This window comes from Lacerta agilis, chromosome 14, assembly GCF_009819535.1.
Source record: "Lacerta agilis isolate rLacAgi1 chromosome 14, rLacAgi1.pri, whole genome shotgun sequence".
Classification (NCBI taxonomy): domain Eukaryota; kingdom Metazoa; phylum Chordata; class Lepidosauria; order Squamata; family Lacertidae; genus Lacerta; species Lacerta agilis.
In genome coordinates, this window is record NC_046325.1 from 37,143,517 (window position 1) to 37,171,038 (window position 27,522).

The 27,522-nt window shown below is 46.0% G+C and overlaps 1 protein-coding gene across 1 annotated transcript; it reads right to left on the reverse strand.

Moving 5' to 3' along the window:
• Positions 1-1,684: 1,684 nt before the first annotated feature.
• On the reverse strand, positions 1,685-26,354 carry LOC117059236 (EF-hand calcium-binding domain-containing protein 3-like). The gene is made up of 19 exons (XM_033170840.1): positions 26,247-26,354; positions 25,024-25,092; positions 23,652-23,756; positions 23,056-23,124; positions 20,473-20,577; positions 18,024-18,092; positions 17,615-17,716; positions 16,005-16,067; positions 14,913-15,017; positions 13,515-13,586; positions 12,732-12,816; positions 12,011-12,087; positions 9,970-10,113; positions 8,335-8,406; positions 7,807-7,924; positions 6,692-6,888; positions 4,922-5,109; positions 3,914-4,018; positions 1,685-2,141 (listed from the first exon to the last, which is right to left on the reverse strand). Exons 1-19 carry the CDS (start codon positions 26,344-26,346, stop codon positions 1,848-1,850), a joined length of 2,139 nt encoding a protein of 712 aa, XP_033026731.1. The 5' UTR covers positions 26,347-26,354; the 3' UTR covers positions 1,685-1,847.
• Between the last annotated feature and the right edge of the window lie 1,168 nt (positions 26,355-27,522).

Below are 27,522 nucleotides of genomic sequence, written 5' to 3' on the forward strand. Positions count from 1 at the left end.
GGAGCCACCCAATCCAGCTCCAGGTGGAAGTGAATCCGCAACCCGATTGGCATACAGGAGTATCCCGGAATTAGCCAATCACGTGGGGCCCATTGTGTAAATAGTGTATATAAAGCAGACGTTTTGGGGGAACTGCATTCCTCACTACTATGAGCTGAATAAAGAGCATGAAATTCACACTTGACTCCGAGTATATTTCACATCTGCACACATTCAATGGCTGTCTCAAATGTATACACCTCAGCTGAACTGCAAAGTGAACCTGGCTCGTTTTCAAAATGCATGGAAGCTGTTTTGAAGGAAAACACATCAAGCAGCAGCATTTCTGAATAAACTACCGGGCAGGTATGGATTGCTGGTAATGCCATGTGTGTATAGGGTTGCTGGAATTTCACGGACATATCCGAGGTACTGGAGTTGGAAGCCGTGTCTGGATGGAAATTGCTAAAAAAATGTCCAGGAAAATCTGGACATATGGCAACCCATGGCGGCAGTTTTGTTTTGATTACTGTATGGCAGACCAACACGGCTACCTACCTGTAACATGTCGGCAGTGTCGTTTTTGGCAATGTTAATTTAAAATAGCTCAAAAACTTGCGGTTTTGCCATAAAAAGCTCAACAACTTTGGGAAAACTAGAAAAAGCTTAACAACGTTTGTGTCCGGATTACCACTTTTTGAAATACGGCAACCACAGCAGGAGTGCAGTGGAGCCAGAGTTAAGCAGCAATGTGTATACAACCTAAATTGTGCAAAAACATACACGTGTTGCTTTGTATAAATTACCTAGGTTGTAAAATTCAGGTTTGTGTGGTGCAGAATCTTTTAAGAAGCACGCTGTAAACCCAGCCCTGATATCAGTCTCACTCAACTTTCAAATATGGCTGAGTTAGATTTGGTTGGGCATGACTCCTTGCTGCCATCTATGTCTCAATGCTTCATACTTTCTCCCATTTTGATGATGCCCAAAAATATGTCATTCACCTAAAGGAGAACCTCAGCAAAGCAAGGACAGCTGGAGCGACACAAATGAGCATCATGGACTATGGCTATAGAACATATTCTTTCCTTTAGGTGTCGTCAGTTCCTTGTCTTTTCTGGCCTCTCTCCCACCGCAAAGGTCCCTCCCTGTTATCCAAGGACTGCAGCTTTCCCCCCTTTTCTGAGACTCATTCCTAGAGAAAAAGCAATTATTTTGCCTAGCCTGTGCTTGAGAATATATACAAGGCATAATTTCTTGTCAGCAAAATTAAGAAGAGCAACAATGGCTCACTTCACAGTTTTCTAGGAAGGATTAACAAGGTAGGAGGACTGCCCCATCCCCTTGTACAATAGGATTCTAAGTACCGTACTTCTCAATAAAAATGAATCGGGATGATTGAGATGCGGGAATTTCTTGCAAAGCGTTGTGTGGAAATCCCAAAGTTTGAAATTCAGAACCTCAGGGTTTGCTTATTAAAGTTCAGCCTAAAAGTGGATCCCTATTTGTTTACAAGAGGTGGGGGGGGGGGAATCTATGGAGATGCTGTTAAAATGCAGATGAGAAGACTTCGGTTTGAATCACGAAATGGTTCTTGGAAGTCAAGATCAAATGCTTCCCCCACCCCCTTCCTGTTTTCCCTTTCCCTCCTAGTTGGGCAAGACTCAGGAACAGGAGAAAAGCAGAAGCAATGACACAGGAGGCCTGCCTTTTCTACCTTAATTTCTCACTGTATTTTGCCAGTGTACAAAGGTGAAGCCCTGCATTTCCCAACATGGGAGTTGCGTCCCGGATGCCAGCCCGAGATCATCCTACGGAGCGCCCTCCGGTGAAGAGGAGGATGCCACAGTAAGCAACATCTGGGGGGGCTACTTCTTGCTTCCTTTATGCCTCCCGCCTGCCTTGATCAGCTTTTCCCCTGTAGCGGATGACCGGCAGCTGTCCTGATACATTTTCCTGTCATATTCTTGGAGTTCTCGGGGCGTCAGTAGTTCCTGGCAGACGTTCCATGACCAGGAGTACGTGGAGAAGGTCTGGTAGAAGCTGGGGTTCCCCGCGTCCAGCCCAATCTCTGCGCCGCGCACTCTCTTCCAGAGTTTCAGGGACTTGTTGCGCTCGCGGAGAGCGATTGCCATCCTATAGGCGTCTGTTGCTTTCTTCACCTGAGCGGGAGACAGGTTAGAAGGGGAGATGAAGCTGTCAGAACAGTAATGGCTAATGGCAAGGGAAATTTTATGCAGACCGGAAGTTAATCAGTGTGCCCTAGTCAGGCATTCTTCCCTCGAGAGCCAGTGTGGTGTAGTGGTTAAGAGCGGTAGACTCGTAATCTGGGGAACCGGGTTCGCGTCTCCGCTCCTCCACATGCATCTGCTGGGTGACCTTGGGCTAGTCACACTTCTTTGAAGTCTCTCAGCCCCACTCACCCCACAGAGTGTTTGTTGTGGGGGAGGAAGGGAAAGGAGAATGTTAGCCGCTTTGAGACTCCTTCGGGTAGTGAAAAGCGGGATATCAAATCCAAACTCTTCTCTTCTTCTTCTATATACAGTAGAGCAGGGGTCGGCAACCTTCAGCCCATGGGGCGGATGCCGCCCACGAAGACTGTTTTCTGGCCCACGAGCTGCCCGCTCGGCAAGTCCCGTGCACGCTGCGCTAAACCGGCACAGCACACCACGGGGACTCACCGAGTGGTGCCGGAAACCGCATCTGCGCATGCCCAGACGCCGAAAATTGCTTCTGCGCAGGCACGATTTTCGGCGTCTGGGCATGCGCAGAAAAGATTTCTGGTGCCGCGGACATGCACAGGCGCAATTTCCGGCATCGCGCTGCACATGTCCGGCCCATGGACAATCTCCGTGGGAATGATCCAGCCCATGGCCGGAAAACCTTGCCAACCCCTGGAGTAGAGTGTGCTCTAGCCCTGCCTCGCCAATGTGTCCCCCTGCGAGCGCCAACAGCACACTGTCCACACATTGGGGGAAGATCTGAAGGAAGGAAGGCTGCCAAACATGCCTAGGCTGTGCTCACTGCAGCTTACTGAAATCAGTGGGGCAAGTTAGCCACGGGTCCAGGTGAAGCTCCATTGAGTTCGGCGGGACCCAGGCAGCAATCCTGTTGACACTCTGCCAGGAGAAAGTTCCATTCTGCTCGGACATGTTAGGATTCCACCATATGGACATGCGGCATTGACAGAACCCAACCTACTGAAGGGTGTCAGCCCTTAACCTCTCTTTGGAATATTCAGGCCAATTTTCTTTCTTACGTAAGGACTAAAGAACACGGCTTATGGCCCGGCTTCAACACATGAGCATCTGTGGAGCAGTATAAAAAGGTAAAGGGACCCCTGACCATTAGGTCCAATCGTATCCGACTCTGGGGTTGCGGTGCTCATCTCGCATTACTGGCCAAGGGAGCTGGCGTACAGCTTCCGGATCATGTGGCCAGCATGACAAGCCGCTAATGGAGAACCAGAGCAGCACACAGAAACGCCGTTTACCTTCCCGCCAGAGCAGTACTTATTTATCACTTGCACTGTGACGTGCTTTCAAACTGCTAGGTTGCCAGGAGCAGGGACCAAGCAACGGGAGCTCACCCTGTTGCGGGGATTCGAACCACCAACCATCTGATCAGCAAGCCCTAGGCTCTGTGGTTTAACCCACAGCGCCACCTGGGTCCCTATGGAGCAGTATACTAGAGTGGAAATCTTTTGGCAACTCCTGGTCTTTTTATAATCTATATTGTTGCAGGGAATGTGGGCAGGGGGGCTGCTTTGGGGGTGTTGTTATCATTTCTGTATGTTTCCTTTCTTTTTCCTGTTTGTGTTTTTCTATGTTTGCTGGAAAATCATACACACACACAGTATATGTATATATATATATACACAGTATGTGTATGTATATATATACATATACACACACACACACACACACTAGCATACCTCCCGTCGGATCTCTTCCAGATTGTCAAAAGTAAAACGCCGCTTTCCATGTGTCAACTGTGGTGTGAGACTGAGGGAGAGCTTTTTGGGCTTGTTGGATTTAGGCTGTACAGAAAAGAATGAAAGAAAGGAAAGGAGAAAAAAACGAAAGCTTAACCATCAAGTCTGGAAAGACCAGCAGCGGCTGCTAAGTGTATGCCCACATGCCACAGTTCAGGGTAGGAGAGGGGCGAGGAAGCTGCTACCCACTCTCTTCCTACTCTCCGCAGCATGGGCAGGCCTGCGGCTGGGCCATGGCCGAGGAGAGCAGGTGGCAGCCTTGCCGCCCACTCTCCCCCTGCTCTCTGCTACCAGGGCAGGCCGCAGGCGAGGTGGGATGCTCTCTACCACTGGGTCAGCTACTGCAGCCGGGCACAAGGTGCCTCGCAGCCAAGGAGGGTAGGTCGCCTGATCTGGGGACAGAGCTGCTGCGCCAGGTAAAAGCACCGCAGCCAAGGAGCAGCTCCTTCTGGTGCCAATCTAGGCTCCGATGAAGGAGCCTGCTGTGTGGGGTGCCTGTTTGCGCCCCCTCTCAATATTGCGCCCCTCACGCCTCTGACTGGCAGCATAAAAGGTGATGGCACATTCCCACCACCCAATTTGGGAAGGTGCCCATGCAAACATATTAGTGCTCAGCAAAAAGATTGGTTCTGAATTATAGAGATTGAGATCTAGTAAGTCTTAGCTGTGTGTGATTGGCAATGAACAAAAATCATTAGGATCTGTTTCATATTTTTTTTTTAATCAATCCATCTAGGTCTGTGCTGTATTTTGGAAAAATAAGGTGATGTAAATCTTCAGTGCCCACTAATCCAAACAAAACTAAACTGGGAGGCGCTGCTGCTGAAACCTCTTGTTCCTTGAAAATGGGGAACACAGACTGTAATGTGTATTCCGGAGTTTCATCGCGTGTGAGTTTGGAAACAGCTGCTAGGTCTGAGCCTGGTGCAGAGGGTGTCCTGCTCTCACCTCTTGCTTTAGCCATCTTTTCTTATGGAAGAAGTGGTCCTCAAAAGAGGAGATGGGCTCCTGCCTCCTCAGCTGCTCCAGCTTCTGGAGATTCTTCTTTGGCCTTCCCGGCGTCAGGCCGTCTTGGTTGGGGATCAAGGGGAAGATGGGCACCTTAGAATAGGGGCTCTCTGTTGGGGCAATTTTTTCTGGCAAAACAGGAAAGGTAAAAGGGAACCAAATGTTAGGAAAGGGTGTGCCTGAGGTAGGAGGGAAGCAAAGCTAGGTCTGGATCGAGCAGGAAGGCCATGGGGCAGTGGGTAGGCCTCCTGCCCCTCAAATAACCCCGCGCTTTCCCCCTTGCACCCAGAAATGCCTTCCCAGAGAACACCTCCAAGATGCACCCCTTCTGGCATCAAATCCCTCCCCCAAAGCCTATAGCGCCAACCCCTAGGCCCAATATACTGCTGTAACAAAGTGTAAATGCATGGAACCGCACTGTGCATCCATTCATCCAGTTAGCAAATTATAGCTTGAGTCCATTGGGGCACAGACCTGCCCTCTTATACCCTGTGGTGAGAGCCAGCGTGGTGTAGTGGTTCGAGTATTGGACTAGGACCTGGGAGAACGGGGTTCAAATCCCCACTTGTGCATGAGGGTCACTGGGGGACCTTGGGCCACTCATTGCCTCTCAACCTGACCCATCTCAGAGGGTGGTTGTGGGGATTAAACAAGGAAAGGGAGAACCACTGACACCACCAAGGTGGGATAATAATGCAGTCTATTATTATTATTATTATTATTATTATTATTATTATTATTATTAAATGCATAGCGCCATCTACGTGCATTACGTAAATCAACAGCAACAGTTATGCCCTTCTCCAGGTAACCACATGCTAACAATGCTACATATGTATTGGGATAATAACATTATATATATTTATATAAGAATCTATGAGAGTACATTACATTGCATTTTTGTATATTGTTTCTGCACATTTTTTTTGTTCTTTTCTCGATCTTCTCTTCTTTATCACTTTATTTCTTTATAATCAAAATTCTTTCAGTAAAATAGTAATACCAAAAAAAAGGAGGAATGGCTTATCTGAGAATATGAGAACCTGACCCCAAAACTAGTTCTCACAGTAAAGCAAAACCAGAGCAGGATTGCTAGTGGTCAGCACAGCACTTCACGGCCAACACTTCCTGTTTCCCAATCCATGACCCTGTCATAATGACACTTGCATACATGAAAGGGTTAACGTGAGCCAGAAATGAGCTCAAGTTACCTTGGAGGAACTTAGTAGTCTCCCAGCAGCCTTTGCCTCTTCCTATCCTCCCCCCAGCCCTCTGCCTTCCTGGAAGAAGTAAGTAGCCACATGTCTACAGCCTGAATGACTTAGCAAATGCTACATGATTTCTTATTTAATGAAACCAAGTTCTTTTATTTTCAAATTGTTTGGAACCTTTTCTTCCTTACTTCTACGGCCAATGGGTGGAGACTTCTTTATTGTAACCCTGTGAGTAAAATCATCACTTATTCGCAAAGCCAAGTGTCTGTGATTTATTCTAGCCTAAGTATTTTCGTGGGGAATGTTTGTTTAAAGGTGGATGGAGGACAGATGTAAAATCTAACCAAGTTTTAATGTGCTTGGTACCAATTGTCAGTTTGCTAACTGATGCAAGAGAATAAGAATCTTTTTTTGAGCCTCTCTCTCTGACAGACCCAACTTTGTTCTTAGCAGCTACTTTTATCAGCCATAAACTGGCTACACAGGCGTTCTTCACCTTTGAGCTGTTCCACATACTCCTCCAACTCCTTGTCTTTCATGACGCAGATACGGGCAGCACCAGCAAAAGCAGACAGGGAGGTGGATTTGGATTTTTTCATGGGTCCTTTCTTCTGAGCCGACTTGCTCTCAGTGATGCTATCGGAGCGCCAAGCTTTCTTGCCAGTAGACTCCAGGAACTTTTGTCGGTAGTAGCTAGTAGGCAAGCAAAGAAACAACACTGAGACAAAGGCTAAACGTTACAGAATGTGAAGGAACTGAACTCTGTAGTCCTGGGCTACTTGCGTGGAATTGAAAATTATGTGTAGGAAAACGTATCTTACTTGTGTGGACTGTTGCATATCATACAGGCTTATCTTTACTGTCTGTTGCATATAGGTAATAAAGGCTTATCTTTACTGCACATTTTCTTGTTTGTTCACTAGGGATGAGCTTGGAAATCCAGCCAAGGTCCTGAGGCAATGAAAACTCCACTGGATATATGAGAGGTTGCACACCCTTCATCTGAAAGTGGGGGAATTAAAAACTCCATATTTCATTGAACCAGTAACCCAAAATTTCTATCCCACAGTTCCTCCAAGGAGAGCTGTTCACCTAAGAGCCGCTGCCCCACTGCAGCACAGAAACTGACAGCCAATGAACCAACACATGAATGAATGACTCAAGAAGGAGACATTTTCTTTCTTTCTTTCTTTCTTTCTTCCCTCTTTTTTGCCAATCATTTTTATCGATTTTCCAAATTTTACCAAACCAACCACAAATTAAAGCAAATTTAATACACCCCCCCAAAAAATGGTTTCCTGCACTCCATCGTCGATGTGTCCACAGTTTCCGCTTCTTGCTGTGTTACTTTCCCAGTTATTTCTATTCCATTCCTCGCAATTAACCTTATATTACAATATTTTTGTAGTAAACAAACAAATAAATAATACAAACAACAACAACAACAACAACAACACTCATTGAGTTTCATGGCTGAGCAGGGATCTGAATACTGATCTCCTGGGTCATAAAACCAGCACTCTAACCAAACTGGCTCCCTAATAAATAAATAAATAAATAATCAATCAATCAATCAATCAATCACACACATACCCCGCCCCGGTTTCTCACCTGACAATATTCACAGTGGTTTTCCTTGGCAGCATAGAAGTCTCCACAAGCTTTGACAAAAGCTCAAATAACAAGATCCCTCGGGCGTCAACAGTCTCCATGTCACCTTTCCTGGGGGCTGAGAGGAATGGGGGATACAGAGCGATTAGAGAAGCTCCCATTTCCTCACCCCTTTCAAGCCATGGCTGTAACTGCTGCAGTTAGGGAAAGGAAGGAGAGCTGAGTGGCTCCGATTTTAATCCAGAAAACAACAACAACTCAGATATCCATCTTAATGTCCACCACCAGCAAATGAGCCTTTTGTAGCTACAGACATTTTCCCACAGAAACTCCCAAGATGCTGCAGAGTCCATACAGAGAGAACAGGGATCAGTCCTAGGACTCAGCTAAATTGGTAAAGAAAAAGCATTATAACGCTGTCGCACCAGATGGCGCTGTGGAGCTACGTTTTTGCCAACACGATTTCTCATACAAAGTTTGCAAACACTTATTTGATGTGACCCTAAATGACAACATGGTTTATCTCACCTACGGCCTGGATGAAGCGGTTGCTGTCTGTGATGATGTTTAGGAAGTCTGTGAAATTCACCTTTCCATCTCCTGCAGGACAACACACACACACACACACACACACACACACACACACACACAAAATAAAGACCTGATTAGATGGCCTGAGACTGTGAATCACAATAATGCCTTACTGGGCAACCTTGTCACTCTCAGACTTCCATTCATTCACTTGCATGCTGTGACTCAGTTCTGCGCATGCTGGAGAAGGGTATGTCATTTTAGGAGGCGATACTTTATTTTTGCAAATATCTTCAGTTTTGGGGTCTGAGAAATTCAAATCTGCTATTATATTTGTGACTGGACCACATTTAGCTTGGTAAGTCTACGTTTGATGAAGAAGCACATAAACTGCTTTCGGAAAACCAATAATTTTGCTTTTATCTTCTGAAAATGTCAAGTAACGCTAAATTATAACATGTAACAGAGTGTTTCAACCTTTTTGAGCCCATGGCTCATACCGGTAGCTGTCAAGTATCCCGTATTGGCCGGGATTCCCCCGTTTTTAAACGCGTTTCCCGCTGCTGTCCCGGATGACTCAAAAACCCGTATATTCCCGGGTTGTGTGAGAAAGTGGATGGGGTGCTTTGGGGCAGCGCCCCGAGAAACGTGCCCCCCTCTCAACAGCTTGTTTCGCTCCCCTCCGGCCGTGTGCCTTGCAGGCCTGCTGAGCAATGCGCTGTCCGCCCGCCCCTCGTCTGGGTGGAGGCAGTGAAATAGAGGTGGGAGGGCGGGCCCATGGACAGGGCTGGCCCGGTGGAGCGACCTCAGCCAGGTAGAGCGAGCTTGGGAGCCTCATGCGCACTGCTGTCGGGCGGGAGTGAGAGAGGCGAGACTCCATTCCATGTGTCCTGCCGCTTTGGCGCCGAGGTGCGCCTTCCGCATGGCTACGCGGGTGCTGAGCATGAGCACCTGCCTGGGGCCCGAGGAACCCGTCTTTGCGCAGCTCAAGCCCGTGCTGGGCGGCCGGGAAGCCGCGCAGTTCCCGGGGCAGGGTCCCGAGGAGATCAAGCAGCAGCAACCGGGCGCAGGAGCCAGGATCCCCAGCGAGGAGATGGCGCAGGTAAGCCCAGGGTGCCGTTAATCAGGAGTGGAGCCTCGGCATCTTTTCCTATCGGCATTAAAATATATAATATTTTGCCGCGTTCTAGCTGCTTTGCCCACTTTTGCTTCTGGCTCCGCCCACCACTGCCATGTGACTGTCATAGGTGAGGCTGCTGATCCCTTATTTTCAAATCCGAAAGTTGACAGCTATGCCATGGCTCCCTTAACCAACTACATTCTTTCTGCAGCACCCCTGTGGGGCTGAGGAGACCAGTTATGTCACCCCTTGCCTGCAGAGCTGGCAGCCTCTCACCCTTCCTTGAACACCCTCTAATAATAATAATAATAATAATAATAATAATAATAATAATAATAATTTATTTATACCCCACCCATCTCCACTCCTTGTGGAGTGTTCCCTCAGCCTCCTCTCCCCTCTCCTTGCTTTCCCTGGTCTCTGAGCTGCTTTCCCTGGTCTCTGAGCTGCCCACCCCTCCCAAAAGAGAGGTGCCCCCCCAATATTTTGCATCAGCTCCAGAGAGCACTCACTATCTGTGTCTGCATACATCAGCTCATCAAAGGCTTCCTCCTCAGTTAAGTTGATTCCCAAGTTATAGGCCGTGCTCTGCAGAGCTCCAAGATCAATGGTTCCATCAAAGTCCTTGCTGAAGGAATCGTAAGCATTGCGGAATGCTGTACAGAAGTTTGAGGTGGGGAGGGGTAAGAAGAGGGAAGACTCAGGGGAAAACCAAAAAATGATTTGCTCGGAGAAAGAATCCGTGAAAAGGACTAAGCACCTACCCGCCAAATTTCTCCTACGAATGCTCCCCATCTCTGCCTCTGCATTCGAAACCCCATGTTTACTATCAAAGTCAGTAGTCCTCAAGCTTCTCTGACCCAGAACCCACCTTTAACACAGACATGCATTTGGGGAACCATTTCTTAATTATTTACCACACAGACTTCTCCCCACGTACATGTGACCAACTCGAGTGCAAATGCATATAGGTGCGGCGCTGGGAAACAAATAAATTGATCCAAACCCAGAAGTGGAGGGAGAGAGCTGCTGGAGCAGGGGTAGGCAACCTAAGGCCCGTGGGCCAGATGCGGCCCAATCGCCTTCTCAATCCGGCCCGCAGACAGTCCGAAAATCAGCATGTTTTTACATGAGTAGAATGCGTACTTTTATTTAAAATGCATCTCTGGGTTATTTGTGGGGCATAGGAATTCGTTCATTTCCCCCCCTCAAAATATAGTTCCGCCCACCACATGGTCTTAGGGACGGTGGACCGGCCCACGGCTGAAAAAGTTTGCTGACCCCTGTGCTGGAGAGTCCTCATGGCTCACAATTTCATTTACAGGTGAAACTCGAAAAATTAGAATATCTTAGAAAGGTTCGTTTCTTTCAGTAATTCAACTTAAAAGGTGAAACTAATAGATGAGATCGACTCATGACATGCAAAGCGAGATATGTCAAGCCTTTCTTTGTTATAATTGTAATGATTATGGCGTACAGCTGATGAGAACCCCAAATTCACAATCTCAACTCTGGGGTTTTCATCAGCTATGCGTCATAATCATCACAATTATAACAAGCAAAGGCTTGACATATCTCGCTCTGCATGTCATGAGTCGATCTCATATATTAAACTCCAGTAGCTAATGAAAACAATTGCTTACATAAATGGACTTTTCCATGATATTCTAATTTTTCGAGTTTCACCTGTATGTGCGCAGGGGCCTGGAACGTAACCCCCCATGTAATGGGGTTGGGAAAACACCTGTATATTTGTATGGTGGAAGTGCAGCTATTGCACCCCCTCCCCACCTTAGATAAGGGTGTGAATCAGCAGGGTTTCAGCTCACCAGTTGAAGACCAGTGGTCTAAATAGCAAGTTTCATTGCTTTCAATGAAAATGAATCTGTACTAACTGTGTCTAGAAGATTGTGTCCCTCCATCAACTGATTTAATCTACCATTGCTTCCCCACCCCAACCATAGCTGTCAACTTCCCCCCCCTTTTTTAAAGGGAAACTCCCTTATTCCAAATAGGATTCCTCACAAGAAAAGGGAAAAGTTGACAGCTATGACCCCAACCCCAAAATTCTGGGAATTGTTTCATGAGGATATTGACTGCTGCAAGTCTTTCATGCAATGCGTGTATTGTTCTTGCTTACATTTCCCTAGTGTGTTTGCCTGTGTGTTTAATCCTTCTCTCTTATAGCTGGATTTGTATTTTAAAATTCAGTGAGATACATTCATGAAACAAATTGGTCTTGACCTTCCCAACCTCTGAGCAAAATATAAAAGAGCAGTTCGGGTTTGTAGTATAAATTGGCCCTAGCAGAAAAATCTACAGCGGCTTTCAGACCTGTGAGTAGGCTGTCTCCAGGGTCCTAAGAAGACTTAACAGTTGCATCGGGGGTAGCCAATGTGGTACCCCCCCCATATGTTAAGAACTACAATTCCCATGAGACTCAGCCAGCATGGCCAATAGTCAGGAAAAAGGGGAGTCCTATATGGTCCACCATATCTGAAGGTGTTCCGGATTGGCTAGCCCAGAATTATGTTTTGCAAACAGGAATATTACCTTCCAGTTGTGGTTTGGTCAGGTTCCTTGCTGCTCTGGATTTGCCCGAGTCACTGGGAGTCTCAGGATAGAGAATTCTGCCAAAAATACAAAGAAAGAAGCACAACGTTGATTAGCTGACTCACGGCTTCTCCAAACTTACCTTTTTGCCCTCTGTGCTTTAATGCCCTGTGCCCGAGCATTTTTAAAATTTTAATTTCCCCCCTGCAAAAGCCCACTTTTTAAAGCTGCATCGTCAGTTTGGGTTTTCCACGAATTGATGTTTGCTCCGATTGAGCTTTAAAGAGCAGGTTGTCTGGGTTTTGTTTTGTTTTGTTTTGTTTTATATTGCCATTCATTTGAGAATCCATTAATGGAACGAATAAGGTGCTGGAACTTAAGGAGAGGCAGGCAACTTGGGATTAAAGAGGTATAACGGTCATTCCAAAAACTGAGAAGGATCTGTCCTCCACTAAAACCATACAGATCATTTCCCCCATACTATTTTCATGTCAATACTTGTAGTTCATTTAAATAAGGCGGTAAATACATTAAGGCCAGGGTTAAGATAACGGGGCACATCCAACGCAGGGTGCTTGTGCAAGGAGAATTTTCCGACTCCCATTCTTTGCCATTGCACCCCCTTTTCCTGAGGGTCAGGGGGCTCTCAGAAAAGCCAGAGATGTGGGGCAGGGCCCTGCAGTTAATTGGAGGAAGCTTGCATCAGTGAGCCCCGACTAACCTGTTTGGTGCCTCTTGGTGGTGCCTCTCTGTTACCTTTGGAAACTTGATGGACTTTGCATGTAACTTTTTACCCACATAGTTTCCTGCGAAGAAAAGGAGATTTGCATAAACCGTCAGTGGTAGACAGGCACACCCCCCGACGGGAAACAGAATGCGTGGAGCTCTCTCCAGAAAACCCCTTTATTCAGCTGCTGTCATCCTGATTTACTTGCACAAAACGTACACGGTGTTTTATTTACAGTGGTACCTCGGGGTACGAATTTAATTCGTTCCGGAGGTCCGTTCTTAACCCGAAACCGTTCTTAACCTGAGGGGCCTCCCGCTGCCGCCGGCACGCAATTTCCGTTCTCATCCTGGGGCAAAGTTCGCAACCCGGAGCAACTACTTCCGGGTTACGCAGAGTTTGTAACCTGAAGCATTTGTAACCCGAAGTACCACTGTATTTCCTTGATTAAATTTGTATCCTAGCCTTCCTTCCAAAGGATAGACTATGTTGAGTCTCTACTGAGCATTTGTCCGAATTTGTTTATGGGGCAGTTATGTGGCAATGAGCTATTATTATTATTATTATTATTATTATTATTAGCATTTTACCCCGCTATTCAGCCTAAAAGCTTCTCTTGGAGGATGTAGAACAGAAGAGAGGCAAGAAAGCTGGGAGGGCACTAAGCGCTGCCATAGGTTGCAAAGCTACCAAGTCCAAGGAATGGGCTCCCCCCCCCCCAACCTGTTGCTTCTATATTTCCATCACCAAAGGTAAAGCAACAACAACAAAACTCACCCTCCATCTCAGAGCGGGCTAGAGTGACATTGCAAGCCCTTACAAACTCTTTCAAATTCACCGTCCCGTCCTCTGCAATGCAAAAAGAGAGAAGCACTTGAGAAAGGCCAATGTATTTATAAACCCCATTGCAGAGAAAGAAGGGGGAAAGCACAGCCTTACACGGCTTCCTTCCAGATTACCGGTAAAAGGAAAGATGCCTCTTAAAGAACTGCATTGCCGTTTTCTTCACAAACATTATTGTTATTGTTATTTATTGAATTTATATACGGCACGATACCCGGGGGTCTCAGGGCAGTTCACAGAATAAAATCAAGATATGAAACCACGAAATACATAATAAAAATAAAAACAACAACCCAATAGCCCCCCAAAAAAACATTTTAAAAGTGCATGGGATATAAACAGAAACCACATTTTTACCTCACGAACATGGAACAACAGATTCCCCAAGACAGATTATAGCAACAAGTAATAATAATTAAAAATTATTATTTATATGCTGCCCATCTGACTGGGTTGCCCCAGTCAGTAGCCATATGCCATATATTATATAACATAACTGTTTGTGTATGTATGTATGTGTATGTGTATGTGACACACACACACACACACACACACACACACACACAGAGAGAGAGAGAGAGAGAGAGAGAGAGAGAGAGGGTGGGTGTGTTTAAAACAAGCTCTGCCATTTAAAGTAACTTAAAATAAAAATACAGACCATTCTAAAACAGCAGTCATTTGAAAGAACAAGAACAGATAAAATAGCCTTAGCTCAGCTAAAAACGGACAATCTTCCTCACCCTCTGAATGCCAACTGATATGTAAGGGTTAATACAAATTTCCAAAGGGCAAAAAATTGCCTTCAAAAACAGCCTTTTGAAACTGAAGGCAGTAGCGACTGAAATCTATTTGTTCACAGTAGTCTGATTCTGTATAAAATATAATAATAACAACGGACCACATAATAGTGGACAGATCTCCCGAAATACGAATCACTCTATTAAAAATTCAGAATGAATGGCAAACCTATGGAACAACCTTGATCAGCCTTGGACTCCTGGATGTTGTTGCATTACAATTCCCATCATCCCTATCTAGCAAGACCAGTGGTCAGAGATGATGGGAGTTGTAGTCTAACAACATTTGGGGACCTAAGGTTGAGTAAGTCTGCGCTAGAGTATGGTGGGTGATGGGCGGACTCTAAGGACTTGTGGCTTTGTTATCCCATCAGAGAGTTGTTGATGGATGTGCCACAAGAGAGTCATCCAGGCTGTGGACTAAAAGGCTGCATCACCCTGTGCGATATGCAGATGTGAAGGTTTGAGGACTCATATATTAGAACTCTTAGTTCCATGGTCTAATGAAGATGAGAAGACCATGGGACACACTCACCATTCATCATTGCAATCTTCTGCGCTTCCTCCAGTTCTTCCTGTGTTAAGAAGATTCCCATGCCACCTAGGACAGTGTCCAGGTCGCCAATATCCACTTTTTCATCTTTAAAGGAAAAGAAATAGATATTCACCATATTAAACTGTGGAAAACAAATCCCTTCTGGTGCCTCATTTGGCCCCACAAAAATAATTATTAATACCCCGTTTTACAAATGAAGTGTACACTGAGGCAGAGCAAGTTAATGCAGCAGAACTCAGACCAGTGATCTAGATTTCTGTTCCACCTTATGCCTCACAGCTCACAATTTGAAAACACAATCCGAAGTGAGGAAGAGGAAGAAAGAGGTTTTGGACACTTCCAGATGATCTGTTTGTCCAAAGTTTTGGGGAAGGTTAGACAACATTACAGCTTTCCACTGCATTTTCCTGTTACTTTCCTTATTAAAAAAAAAGGTTTAGTTTAGGGGAGGAAGGAAGTTTGTTATTCAAAAGCTCCTAATCAACTTTAACCATGTAACCTAAATTTGCCAGCATACGACTAATCCCCCCCCCCCAAATAGTGGCAGCCTGGACGCACCCCATTGTGTTTCCGGTGTTGTACACTGGATGAACGAGATCAAAAGTTATTCACGGAACTGTCTAGCATCAATTAGCTTTCTGTCTCAGTTTACAAACATCTGTCAACCCCACTGAGAGGGGGGAAAAGAGGCAATACAATGTGTTAGTGGATGCTTTCCGTTCTGCCTTCCTTGAAATGCCTATAATCCCCATGAGGATTGAAAACAGGGCTTTTGCATCGCCCCGCTCTGGCCAGATTTTATTCTTCTTATCATTCTTGTGGTTTCCAGTAAGGGAAGACCCTTCTGTTCCCAACCCCTCCCTGGTCCACAGAGCAAGTGGAATATGCAATGTACTCTGGCTAGAAGGAAGGGAGGTGGTGGTGAGGAGCCGTGGCACCATAGCTCGGAGAAGAACGCTTGGGGTCAAGGCAGACCCACCTTAAGGGCCTGGGTGGGTTAAAAAGCTTGCAAGTCTTAATCTGGAAGATATCCTCTGCCTCTCCATTTTCCATGTGAAGGTTAAAACTCACCCTGAATGCTGGGGAGGTCTTGAATGGCCCACATGAAGTCTTTCATATTCACAGTACCATCCTCTGTAAGGCAAAAAGATTAGCTGGGATGAGAAAGAGAGGTCCATGCTGATACTCCCCCCCACCCTATCCCTGGATGAATTGTTGTTGTTGTTCAGTCGTTCAGTCGTGCCCGACTCTTCGTGACCCCATGGACCAGAGCACGCCAGGCACGCCTATCCTTCACTGCCTCCCGCAGTTTGGCCAAACTCATGTTAGTAGCTTCGAGAACACTGTCCAACCATCTCATCCTCTGTCGTCCCCTTCTCCTTGTGCCCTCCATCTTTCCCAACATCAGGGTCTTTTCTAGGGAGTCTTCTCTTCTCATGAGGTGGCCAAAGTACTGGAGCCTCAACTTCAGGATCTGTCCTTCTAGTGAGCACTCAGGGCCGATTTCCTTGAGAATGGATAGGTTTGATCTTCTTGCAGTCCATGGGACTCTCAAGAGTCTCCTCCAGCACCATAATTCAAAAGCATCAATTCTTGGGCGATCAGCCTTCTTGATGGTCCAGCTCTCACTTCCATACATCACTACTGGGAAAACCATAGCTTTAACTATACGGACCTTTGTCGGCAAGGTGATGTCTTTGCTTTTTAAGATGCTGTCTAGGTTTATCATTGCTTTTCTCCCAAGAAGCAGGCGTCTTCTAATTTCGTGACTGCTGTCACCATCTGCAGTGATCATGGAACCCAAGAAAGTGAAATCTCTCACTGCCTCCATTTCTTCCCCTTCTATTTGCCAGGAGGTGATGGGACCAGTGGCCATGTATAATATTTATTCATATGCTGTCATTGTCCTGTCATTGTCTTGTTGGGCTGGGCATGTGAAAAAGGGGAGCCATACTGGGGTGAAGGCGTCACCTTCCTCTCGCCCATCACAACTTTCCCCAGGAGAACATCATTTCACTGCTGATGGCTCATTTTGCAATTATTATTTTTAATGTAAATTTTAATGTAGTATATGCCAAGGGGCCTTCACGCTGTTCCTTGTAGCAGGTGTCTAAGAAACTGAAAATAATAATATCAAACTAAGTATTCCCCTCCCTCCCTTTGACTCAACCTGAAGGCAGAGTTAAGATCTAAACAACAACATAAATGTCCATGAAGGAGAAAAGGCAGTTACACATGAAAAGCACCCTGGAAGCGTCCTAATTGGAAGGAGGATGGGCAGTGAGTGGCTCATTATTCCACCCCCCCCTGTCCCCCGTCCCTGTCTTTATGTAGTCCCCACCCTGCAAAAATTCAAAGCACCCTCCCTGAGTTGCTTTTCCAAGCATGGGAGAAACAGATGATGAAGATATATTTTTCCCCTGAGGCTGAAAAGCAACCCAGGGAGGAGAATTTTGAGTTGAAAAAAATGAACAGGGGGGGGGAAGGGCTATAGTCCAGCCTCCCTCCTTTCTGCCATACAGATTCACAGCCTGCTCCTGGCTGCTTCGGGTTACAAAAGTTAAAAAGAACATGAAACATGGAATATGTATGTAGCTTGAGCATCAGGTTGCGAAGCATTGGTGGCAGTGAGGACTTTCAAGGGACATGATCCAAAGGTGAACCCAGGGATGCATACTCACTATTGATTGTCCTTTTGATAGCCTCCTGAACTTCCATCTGAGTTAAGCGAAGCCCCATAGCACCCAGGATAGAATCCAGTTTGCTCACGTTCACCATTTTGCCTTGAACAGAAGGGGAGGGAACACTCAGTAGCAATTCATATCCATCACTTCCATTGTGTAAAGTTAATTCCAGAGATTTCCCATGTTATTCACGAAATGTAGTTTGGTCCAAAGGTTTCTCCCTGTCCCCACTTTGAGGCTCCAGAATTTCAGAAGAGCACTAGTTATTTATTTATTATTTGTTGCCATGAGCCATGTGCACAGAATGTGCACATGTGCACAGAATAAAGATCGGTGTTTTTAATAACAATTTCTTAACCCAACTGCATTGTAACCACCCATCTTTCAATAATACGGTTCAGCTCACCAGTCTGCTGGCTTGACAAGACGGAATGCACTCCTCTCATAAATGTTTCCACGTCCACCGTCCCATCCGCTGCAAGGAACAAAAAGAAGTTGTGAACGAGACGCAAAAGTGCTAAGCGGCTCGGAAGGTGGCGGCAGCAGAAGCCAGAAAAGCAGTTTCACCATTGTTTTGGCAGAGACACAGCTCTCAAGCTCAACCCACCTTCTTAACATGCCAATGTGAGGGGCACGAATTGGGGCAAAAAAGTGTTCTCTTCCCCCAGCGGCACAGATATTAGTCCTAAAGTCTTAATATCTATCTCAGGGTTTCCCAAACTTGGGTCTCCAGCTGTTTTTTGGACTACAATTCCCATTCGTCTCTGACCACCGGTCCTACTAGCTAGGGATGATGGGAGTTGTAGTCCAAAACCAGCTGGAGACCCAAGTTTTGGAAATCCTGATCTATCTGAATAAACAACAAGCGAACATGCCAATGCGTAATTTTAAAAAATTGCCCTAAGAATAATCAGTTTAAAAAACCAACAAAAAACCAACAACAACCAAGAGGCCAAAGCAGACAGGGTAGGGATCAAGCAACTGGCAGGGTTTTGAGTTGCAACCCTCCGAGGAACTTTGCAATCCCCACAAGTTGCCAGCTTAGGGGCAAAAAAGATCTGTGGTAGGAGTGGCATCAGTAGCAACAGTCCACCTGGAGGGGCAGGGTTTGGAACACTGACTCTTGTATTTCTTATTTTTTTCCTTCCCAAAAAGCTACCTGCTGACCAGGGAGAGGCAGTCACAAGGAAGTCCTCTACCCCATATTTTGACTTGGCATAGGTGAAGATCAACCACTCTGCCACTATAAATAAAAAATTGGTGCTTCTGTATATTTTCATAGTTTTTACCTGGAGGTGGGTAGCAGGGAGTGGGGAACCTGTGCCCCCTCAATCAGCTCTAGCCACCATGACCAATGGTCAGAGATGATGAGCCTTGCAGCCCAAGTACATCTAGCATAGCTGTCAAGTTTCGGATTTGAAAATAAGGGATCAGCAGTCTCACCTATCCCGGGGACAGTCACATGTCAGTGGTGGGCGGAGCCAGAAGCAAAAGTGGGCGGAGCAGCAATGTAAACTCCAAGCGAGCTCGGGCAAAGAGGAGGACAGCCAGCAAAGAGGAGGGCAGCCATGTGCTCCGCGCAATGGAGCCCCATCGTCTTCTTGTCTGATCCCATCAAAACAGGACAGGAAGCAGTAGCTGCTCAAAGGCAGCCAGGCTCCGCCCGCCAGCTAACCCTATTGGCTGGCCGAGGGGCTCGGCGGCAACGGATAGGGGCTGATGCAGGGGGAGGAATACACCCCCCTGTAAGCATGGGAAATGGCTCCCACTTGTTTTGAGGGCTGAGGCTTTTCTCTCCAAGTAGGCGAGGTCTTCCCACCCAGTCCCTGCCCAACAGGGGAGGAGCTGCTTCCATTAAAAACGGGAAATTTAAGGGAAATAAAAAATAAGGGAGAGCAGCGGGAAACTGCTTGAAATAAGGGAGAATCCCGGGGAAAACGGGATACTTGACAGCACTGACATCTAGAGGAACACGACTTCTCCACTCCTGTTTCAGAGTGGTGTCCTTCATGTTGTGTGTCTCCCATGCTCCTGCCCAGAAGCCGCTGTTAACCATTGTTGTTTTTGTACATGAGGATTAAACTATATGCAATGCAGATTTTGAAGGATGCAGCCACAGCTATTTTTGGTTGTCCTGTCAGGTTCACTTTGCCATGTGCCTTTGAGCGGTGGCTGCAGCACAAATTTTATTTATTTTTTAAACAAGAAAATTTTATTGTTGTTCGGTTATCAGATATACATTATTTACCATAATTGTACAATAAACGTTCCAAACAGAAATAAAGATATGAAACAATTACAATTACTGTATCTGCTTGATTTTGTTGTTGCCCCAATCGATTTCCAATTCTATACACTTGTAAAAAAAATACAAATACAGCAATAATAATACAAATAAAATAAACAAAAGTAACATCATTAAACAGAAAGAAAAAAAGACATAAAAAGAATAAGCAGCTCAAAAAAGAAAAAGACAAAAAAAATTAAGAAAAGAAAACAATACCAACAAATTTCCCAAACCCATCCGACTTCCTGTCAAATCCAACCGTATAATTCATTCTTATTTATGAGTGTAGTTCAACACATTCACATATCTTCTTATATATCTTTATTACACTGTAATAGCAACCGGTACCCAATTTTCAATTCATATTGTTCTTTCTACTTCCAAGGTTACTGAAAAGCTGGCATAACTATCCGACCCCTACTATATTTCTGAACAAGTAGTTTGACTTGCAGCACAAGTAATTTGACTGTTCCCCCAACCTTTCATAAACAAAACTAATCAGAAGAGTTGCCTTGCTGAATTAAATCAAGCTCGTCCCAAAGGGGAATAAAGAATCAAAGAAACCAACCGTCAATCGGAGTACATTTCAATGCCTCATACAGCTGCTTGTTGGTTAACTGGATGCCCATTTCATCCAAGACTTCCTCCAAGTTTTCGATAGTAACCCTTTTCTCTGCAAAAGAGGCGACAGTGTTGGCAACAACCTTTCGTCGAATGCCCAAAGAATTGTGCAAAACATGCTCAAGATCACAACACTGTCCTCACGGTGGAGAGCCAGTGTGGTGTAGTGGTTAAGAGCAGTAGACTCATAATCTGGGGAACCGGGTTTGCGTCTCCGCTCCTCCACATGCAGCTGCTGGGTGACCTTGGGCTAGTCACACTTCTCTGAAGTCTCTCAGCCCCCACTCACCTCACAGAGTGTTTGTTGTGGGGGAGGAAGGGGAAGGGGAATGTTAGCCGCTTTGAGACTCTTTTGGGTAGTGATAAAGGGGGATATCAGATCCAAACTACTCCTCCTCCTCCTCCTCCTCCTCCTCCTCCTCCTCCTCCTCCTCCTCTTCTTCTTCTCCTCCTCCTTCTCAAAAGGGTTCAGATTTTGTGAGTGTCCCATATAACTGCTGAGAGGGTGTACATGAAGTGCCCTGCCTAAAAACTTACCTTAAGGGGCAGCATGGGAATGCAGCAGAGGACCTCTGCAGGTCCTGGCAGAGTGTATTTTCCTGCCGGGAACCAGAACTACCAGGTCCAAAATCCCCAGCAGGAAACTAACACTATGTGCATCATTTCTACCAGGGAGAAAGCCCCACAAAGGTCAAAGTGGGACTTCTCCCCGGCAGAAATGACGTGCACAGTGGCCGTTTCCCTCCAGGGATTCTGGGGCTGCTAGTCACAGAATTCTAGAATCTTAGAATCATGGTCCAGCCCCCTTCCCAACACAGGAAATCCAGGGCTAGAGCTGTCCAGAAGCCTCTGCTTGAAGACTTCCACCAAAGAGAGAAATGAAGGAGGAGCAAAGAGAGACAAGACGAAGGAGCCTCAAGTTGCTAGGTAGGTAAGGTAAAGGTAAGGTAAAGGACCCCTGGACGGTTAAGTCCAGTCAAAGGTGAACATGTGGTTTTGGTGCTCATCTCGCTTTCAGGCCGAGGGAGCCAGCGTTTGTCCAGAGACAGCTTTATGGATCATGTGACCATCATGACTAAACCGCTTCTGGCGCAATGGAACACCATGACAGAAAGCAGAGCGCATGGAAATGTCATTTAATTTTCCACCGCAGCAGTACCTATTTATCTACTTACACTGGCGTGCTTTTGAACTGCTAGGTTGGCAGGAGCTGGGACAGAGCAACGGGAGCTCACCCCATTGCAGAGATTTGAACTGCCAACCTTCTGATTGGCAAGCCCAAGAGCAGGGGTCAGCAACCTGCGGCCCATGGGGGTCATTTAACCGGCCCATGGACCCCCACCGGCCACTCAGTTGGTTCCCATGCACAACGGAGCAGACCAGGGACCGCCTTCCATGATGCTGGCCAGCTTCCCATTGGCTGCAGGAAACTCCTTCAACCAATGGGAAGCTTCGCATGCCTCCTCCGCACCAGAAGGAGCACTGGAAACAGCGTTTGTGCATGCATGCATGCACGCACACACATTCCAGCCCACTGTGGCGTCTGAGGGGCCGTGAACCGGTCCAAGCCACAAAAACTTTGCCGACCCCTGCCCAAGAGGCTCAGTGGTATAGACCACAGCGCCACCTGCGTCCCATGCTGGGGAAGGACCTAGGGGAAGAGAAGGCTTTGGGAACTATGGGAAGACAGGGGCCTTTAGTCCTCACAACCATCTCATTGGGGCAATATCTACTGCAGAGAGTTACTGGGCTCATTAGACCTGAACTGTTTTGTTTCTTTGAATAAAGAGTTAACTTCACTGGCACCTTGTGAGTTATTACTCACCCGTCCCTGACAATGATTGTATACATTTTTCCATGAGACAGAAATGCGTTACAGCCTACAATCACATCTTTAACACTTTTGCGACCAGTTTCCACATGCCTTTGGACTACTTGAATATTCAGCACCCAATGGTTCAGATCTGAATGTCGGAATCAACTCTACTGAGCAGAACTAAGTCTAGGGTGATTTGAAAACTGTGCCACATGTAGAGTCCACATATTGTTGTTGTTGTTCAGTCGTTCAGTCGTGTCCGACTCTTCGTGACCCCATGGACCAGAGCACGCCAGGCACGCCTATCCTCCACTGCCTCCCGCAGTTTGGCCAAACTCATGCCAGTCGCTTCGAGAACACTGTCCAACCATCTCATCCTCTGTCGTCCCCTTCTCCTTGTGCCCTCCATCTTTCCCAGCATCAGGGTCTTTTCTAGGGAGTCTTCTCTTCTCATGAGAGTCCACATATAGAACAGTAACTTATTGGCATGTCCAGACTGCCCCCCACCCCACCCCTTGAATATTCAGCACCCAATGGTTCAGATCTGAATGTCGGAATCAACTCTACTGAGCAGAACTATGTCTAGGGTGATTTGAAAACTGTGCCACATGTCGAGTCCACATATAGAACAGTAACTTATTGACATGTCCAGACTGCCCCCACCACCAAACAATGGATTAGTTAGTGTGATTGGTTTTAAGGCTCTCAACTTACTGGTTGATGACAACCCTCGGAGCGCTTGGATTTCTTTGAGACAGTCACTGAGGTTTACAGTTCCATCCTCTGTAATGTAGAGAAAAAGAAACAGCAATAGACTGGTCCCATAGCCACTGTCACCATTTAAATCGCTGTCTCTGAAAACATCACAGACACTTTGGGTTGTCAAGAACATGGCAGCATGCCTGTTGTCCAGGACTGGCCACTGGAGAACATTACACTGGTTTTTGAAAGAGGTTCATTGGTTACCAGCCAGCTTTTAGGCTAAAAATTCACTGTTCTGAGACTAACCTTTAGTGTACACATCAGAGGACATATGTACTCTTGTTTGTGAGTTAAGACCAGATGTGCAAATCTGCCTCCTAGCACAGGAAGATTAAACCCTACAATGGGAAAGTACTTAATGGTTGGGCACAAATTCCCTTGCAAGTATTTTTATAGGGTCAGTTCTCTTTGAATGAAACCCCACAGTCTGGGCATCAGATATTCTGCATATTGCTTCATATGTTATAGGGCTGCTTTATTTGTTGTTAGTTGCTTTGGGCACCACTGTATGGAAAGTAGGGATAAGCATTTGAATCATAAATACTGACCATTAATATCCACATTCGCCAAGACTTCCTGGAGCTCTTTGTCATTCAAAAAGAAGCCCTTGCGGGCCAGAATGGATCCAAGATCCAGAACAGAAATTCCTTCTTCTGGAAGGCAAAAGGGGAAACGGAGTCAGTGAGGGGATGGGTAGACAAGAGAACACTCAAACTCACATAACACTAAAACCAGGGTGTGTTTAACAAACCACAAATTAATCCTGAGTTGTCCCACAGATTATCAAACAAACAATGGTTTATTTCTCCAGTCTTTGATTTGTTTTCTAGTTTTACCAAAGGGGTCGTAGACTCAGAAGAAGCACAAATGTAGGACAAAAGGGATAAACACATTCCATTAACCCTTCTCACAGCTCTTAAATAGTTTTCTGGGTTGTTATGACCTGTACAGATTGTTTTTTAGCCATTTCCTTCTTCCTTCTCCCCTCTCTAGGAATCAACTCTTTCACTTTAACCTTTCTCTTTCCAAATAGCATTGCCTTCATATCCTTTCTTTTCTTTCTTTTTACCCAAATTTATCAAAATACAAAAAGGAGGGATCATGATTAGAAGTGGAGGGAAGGGAAGGTTATTTAACCCTTTTTCTGCACACTGATCCCAATGAAAATCCCTCCTGCCACAGGATTTTATTTGGATAACAGATGTCTAGAAGCAGAATTACTTTCCACATGCAGCTTAAATCAGAACAGCAAAGATGGGGTGCTACTAAAGCATCCATGTCCAGAAGCATTCTTCCAGAGTGGCATATAGATCTTTCTCTCAATTGTGGTTCTTCCTCACTAGATGAGAACCCAATCATTCACTGGGTTTGCACATAACTCTAAGCTATGGTTTATTAAACCATGGTTTAGCTTTGTGCGTGAACTCTGCCCTGCAACTTAACTATGGTTTGTTTATTGTCAGCAAATCATGATCTTAAACCATAGTTAAAACAAAAGCAAAGATAAATTCAGAGCACTTTGTCCAATATAGCAAAAGGGAGCAGACGTTTTGGAAGGATAACAAATACAGTAAGTCAAGAGAATTATGCAATATCAGCCTAGGTTCTATGTGAAGCACAACCAGAGGGCTGGAAGGTGACAATAGGACCTAGAGATGTTATAGTGTCTTCAAGTCTGCATGAGTGTAGGTTTTGCTGGCAAAATCAGAAGACAAAAATAAATAAAAACCGATGTTTTATTGTGTGCCTTATGCAGTTGTTCCCGTCCAGAACTACATGCAAGACTCATGAGCTAAACACTTATATTTTATAGGATCTCAAAATTCTGACTCCAATACACGTGGAGCACAAAAAGCAAGCATTTTCCTGTGGTGTGGCCCTTCCCCTCATAGTGCATTCTCAAACATCTTATTGACTCACCGCTCTGGCGATGTTGTCGGCTCTTTCTCACCTGTTTCATAAATTCTTCCAGGTTCACTTTCCCTTCAGCTGATGGAAAAAGACCTCAGAATCAGAAGGAGACCTCGCTCCCCAACAAGGCTCCAAACGGGCAGATAATATGGTGCCCTGAGCGAAAACAAAATTTGCCCCACTCCCCTCTAAATCTTTATTATTTTCACAATAATTCCTTTTGGTACACAGTTGCTTTTTATGGATCTTCTCAGTAGGCATCTGCACACATTTTTAAAATTACGATTATGATTATTATTTTGCACGCCCTCAGCTTGGCGCCCTGTGGGTGGGGGGGACCACTTGCACTTCCCTAACTCTAGCACCGCTCCAAATTTAAATGGAGACCAACAAACATCAATCAGATAATCTCGGTTCCAGTCCTTGTGGGTTCAGATAAAAAGCTGAAAGCGCCAACTTAAATTTCAACATATCTACATTTAAAAAAAGAAGAAAAAGAAGAAAGCCCCAGTAAATAGTCAAGTATTCACCTTTCCTTAAGAAAGTAAAGGGGCACGATGAATTTGCAGGCTTAGAGTTTATTTCTCTAGTTGCCAGGATATGTTCCCTGAAGTATACGCAAATTCCCTCTTTGCATATGTATTTGTATCCCGCTTCAAATGATATTATGTATTTTAAAAAATTGCCATAGTTCTGAGAAACTGATTCCTCCACATTCTAGGACCCCTCCTTAGTACCTACTCCTCTAGCACAGAGATAACCTCTGGCCTGTGGGCCAATCTTGGCCCACCGGTGAGTCTGAGTTGGCCCCTGAGGCCATTCCCCCCCCCCAAAAGCCACACCCACCTCTCCATCAGCTGACATCACCTGGTAATGTCACCTGAAGGATGGGATGGCGGGGTTCAGTCCTGCTGGAGTCTGCTTTGCCAGCATACTCTAAGCCAGTAGGATTGAACCCTCCACTCCTTTGCTAGCGAGCAGTCCTGGGTTCAATCCTGCAGGGTGCTGCTTTGCCAGCACATTCCTTGTGGGGAATGCAGTGGTGAAGCAGAACTCCTGCAGCCAGCAGTGCATTCCCTGCACATTTCCGTTACTATGCCTCTCATGCCTCTGTTACAGAACTGTCGACTTAAACGATTGTGGGGTTCGTCCGGTGCGGGACGCCAGACCATCCGAGCTTGCAAATTATCTCGGCCGTTTCACAGAACTCCTTTCCCGAAGCCCATACTGACCATCCACCGGGGCATTTTTTAATGCTTCCTGGAACTCTTCTTCTGTGAGGTGGATGCCTTCAATGGCCAGAACGTTGCTTAGGTCCTGAACGTCAACCATTTCTCCTGCAATTGGGTGCAGAACAGATTGGGGTGAAATGACTGCAGATCCTACACACATCAGCCACAGAAAGTTATTAGCAAGACAGCTCGTAACCTCTGTTCTGTTGCTGATCCCCTGTGTACAGAGGAAAAAATGCTTTAGTGTATTTTGATTGTTACCCTTTCACTACACTTAAGCCATTATAGGAATGGTTCGAAATATGAAAAAAAAATCCTTCTGGGATGGTGCAGAGGAGCAGGAAAAGAGACAGATGAGCAAGCAGTGGGCAGTGTGTCCTACAGTCCCCACAGCATGGGGAGAAATTGCCTGCCCATCTCTGAAGAGAAATAAGGAGACAGTGCCATATTTAAAACGTCCAGGTCAACCCACCCCACCCCCAGTTCAACTCACCTTCATGCGTGGGAGATGGCTGCGTCAAACGGACATCATCTACTGCTTCCTTTGAGCTCATGCTGTCATCAGCTGCAAACAACATGGCCGCCCACATAGGGCTTAAGGTCATGAGAGTTGCCTCACCCTTATGACAGTACATTCTTTGGTTCACATTCTAAGCCAAAACATTTTACACCTCAGGTTTCTGGAGAGGACGATTTACATGGTGTGGGAGCAGGGCTTTTTTTTTTTAAAGCCGGAACTTGCCGGAACTCAGTTCTGGCACCTCTCAGGTGGGCGCCATTGTTCATGGTGAGTTCCAGCTCCTTTCCACCCTAGAAAAATAGCACTAGGTGGGTGTGAAATAAGAACGAGGAGTGCTACTACTGAGTCAGGTTGAAGGCAAATCCTGTCCCTCGCTGTGTTCTCATGGCGGCCAACCAGACGCCTATGGGAAGCCCACAAGCAGGGAATGAGTGCCGCAGCAACACTCTGCTCACTTGAGATTTCCCAGCAACTGGAGGTAGAACGTAGCTGTTTTGACTAGTCGCCATCTACAGTCTTATCCTCCATGAATATGTCTTACGCTCTTTCAAAGCCAGTCCAGGTTGGCGGCCATCACCCTATCTCATGGAAAGTTTTAAGTGACAGGAAAAATTGCTTCCGAGTCACGATAGTTTGATACACCAGTGTATCAAACTATCATGTGGTGTAGTGGTTAAGAGCGGTAGACTCGTAATCTGGTGAACCGGGTTCGCGTCTCCACTCCTCCACATGCAGCTGCTGGGTGACCTTGGGCTA

Bases quoted from the DNA above. Each gene is read 5' to 3' on its own strand.
- LOC117059236 (XM_033170840.1), bottom strand. From the start codon at position 26,346: ATGGTTGACGTTCAGGACCTAAGCAACGTTCTGGCCATTGAAGGCATC. The intron at 23,125-23,651 runs GTCAGTATTTAT...TCTACATTACAG, and splicing joins GGCGAATGTGGATATTAATG to AGGATGGAACTGTAAACCTC. The intron at 20,578-23,055 runs GTAAGTTGAGAG...CCTCTTTTGCAG, and splicing joins CCGAGGGTTGTCATCAACCA to AGAAAAGGGTTACTATCGAA.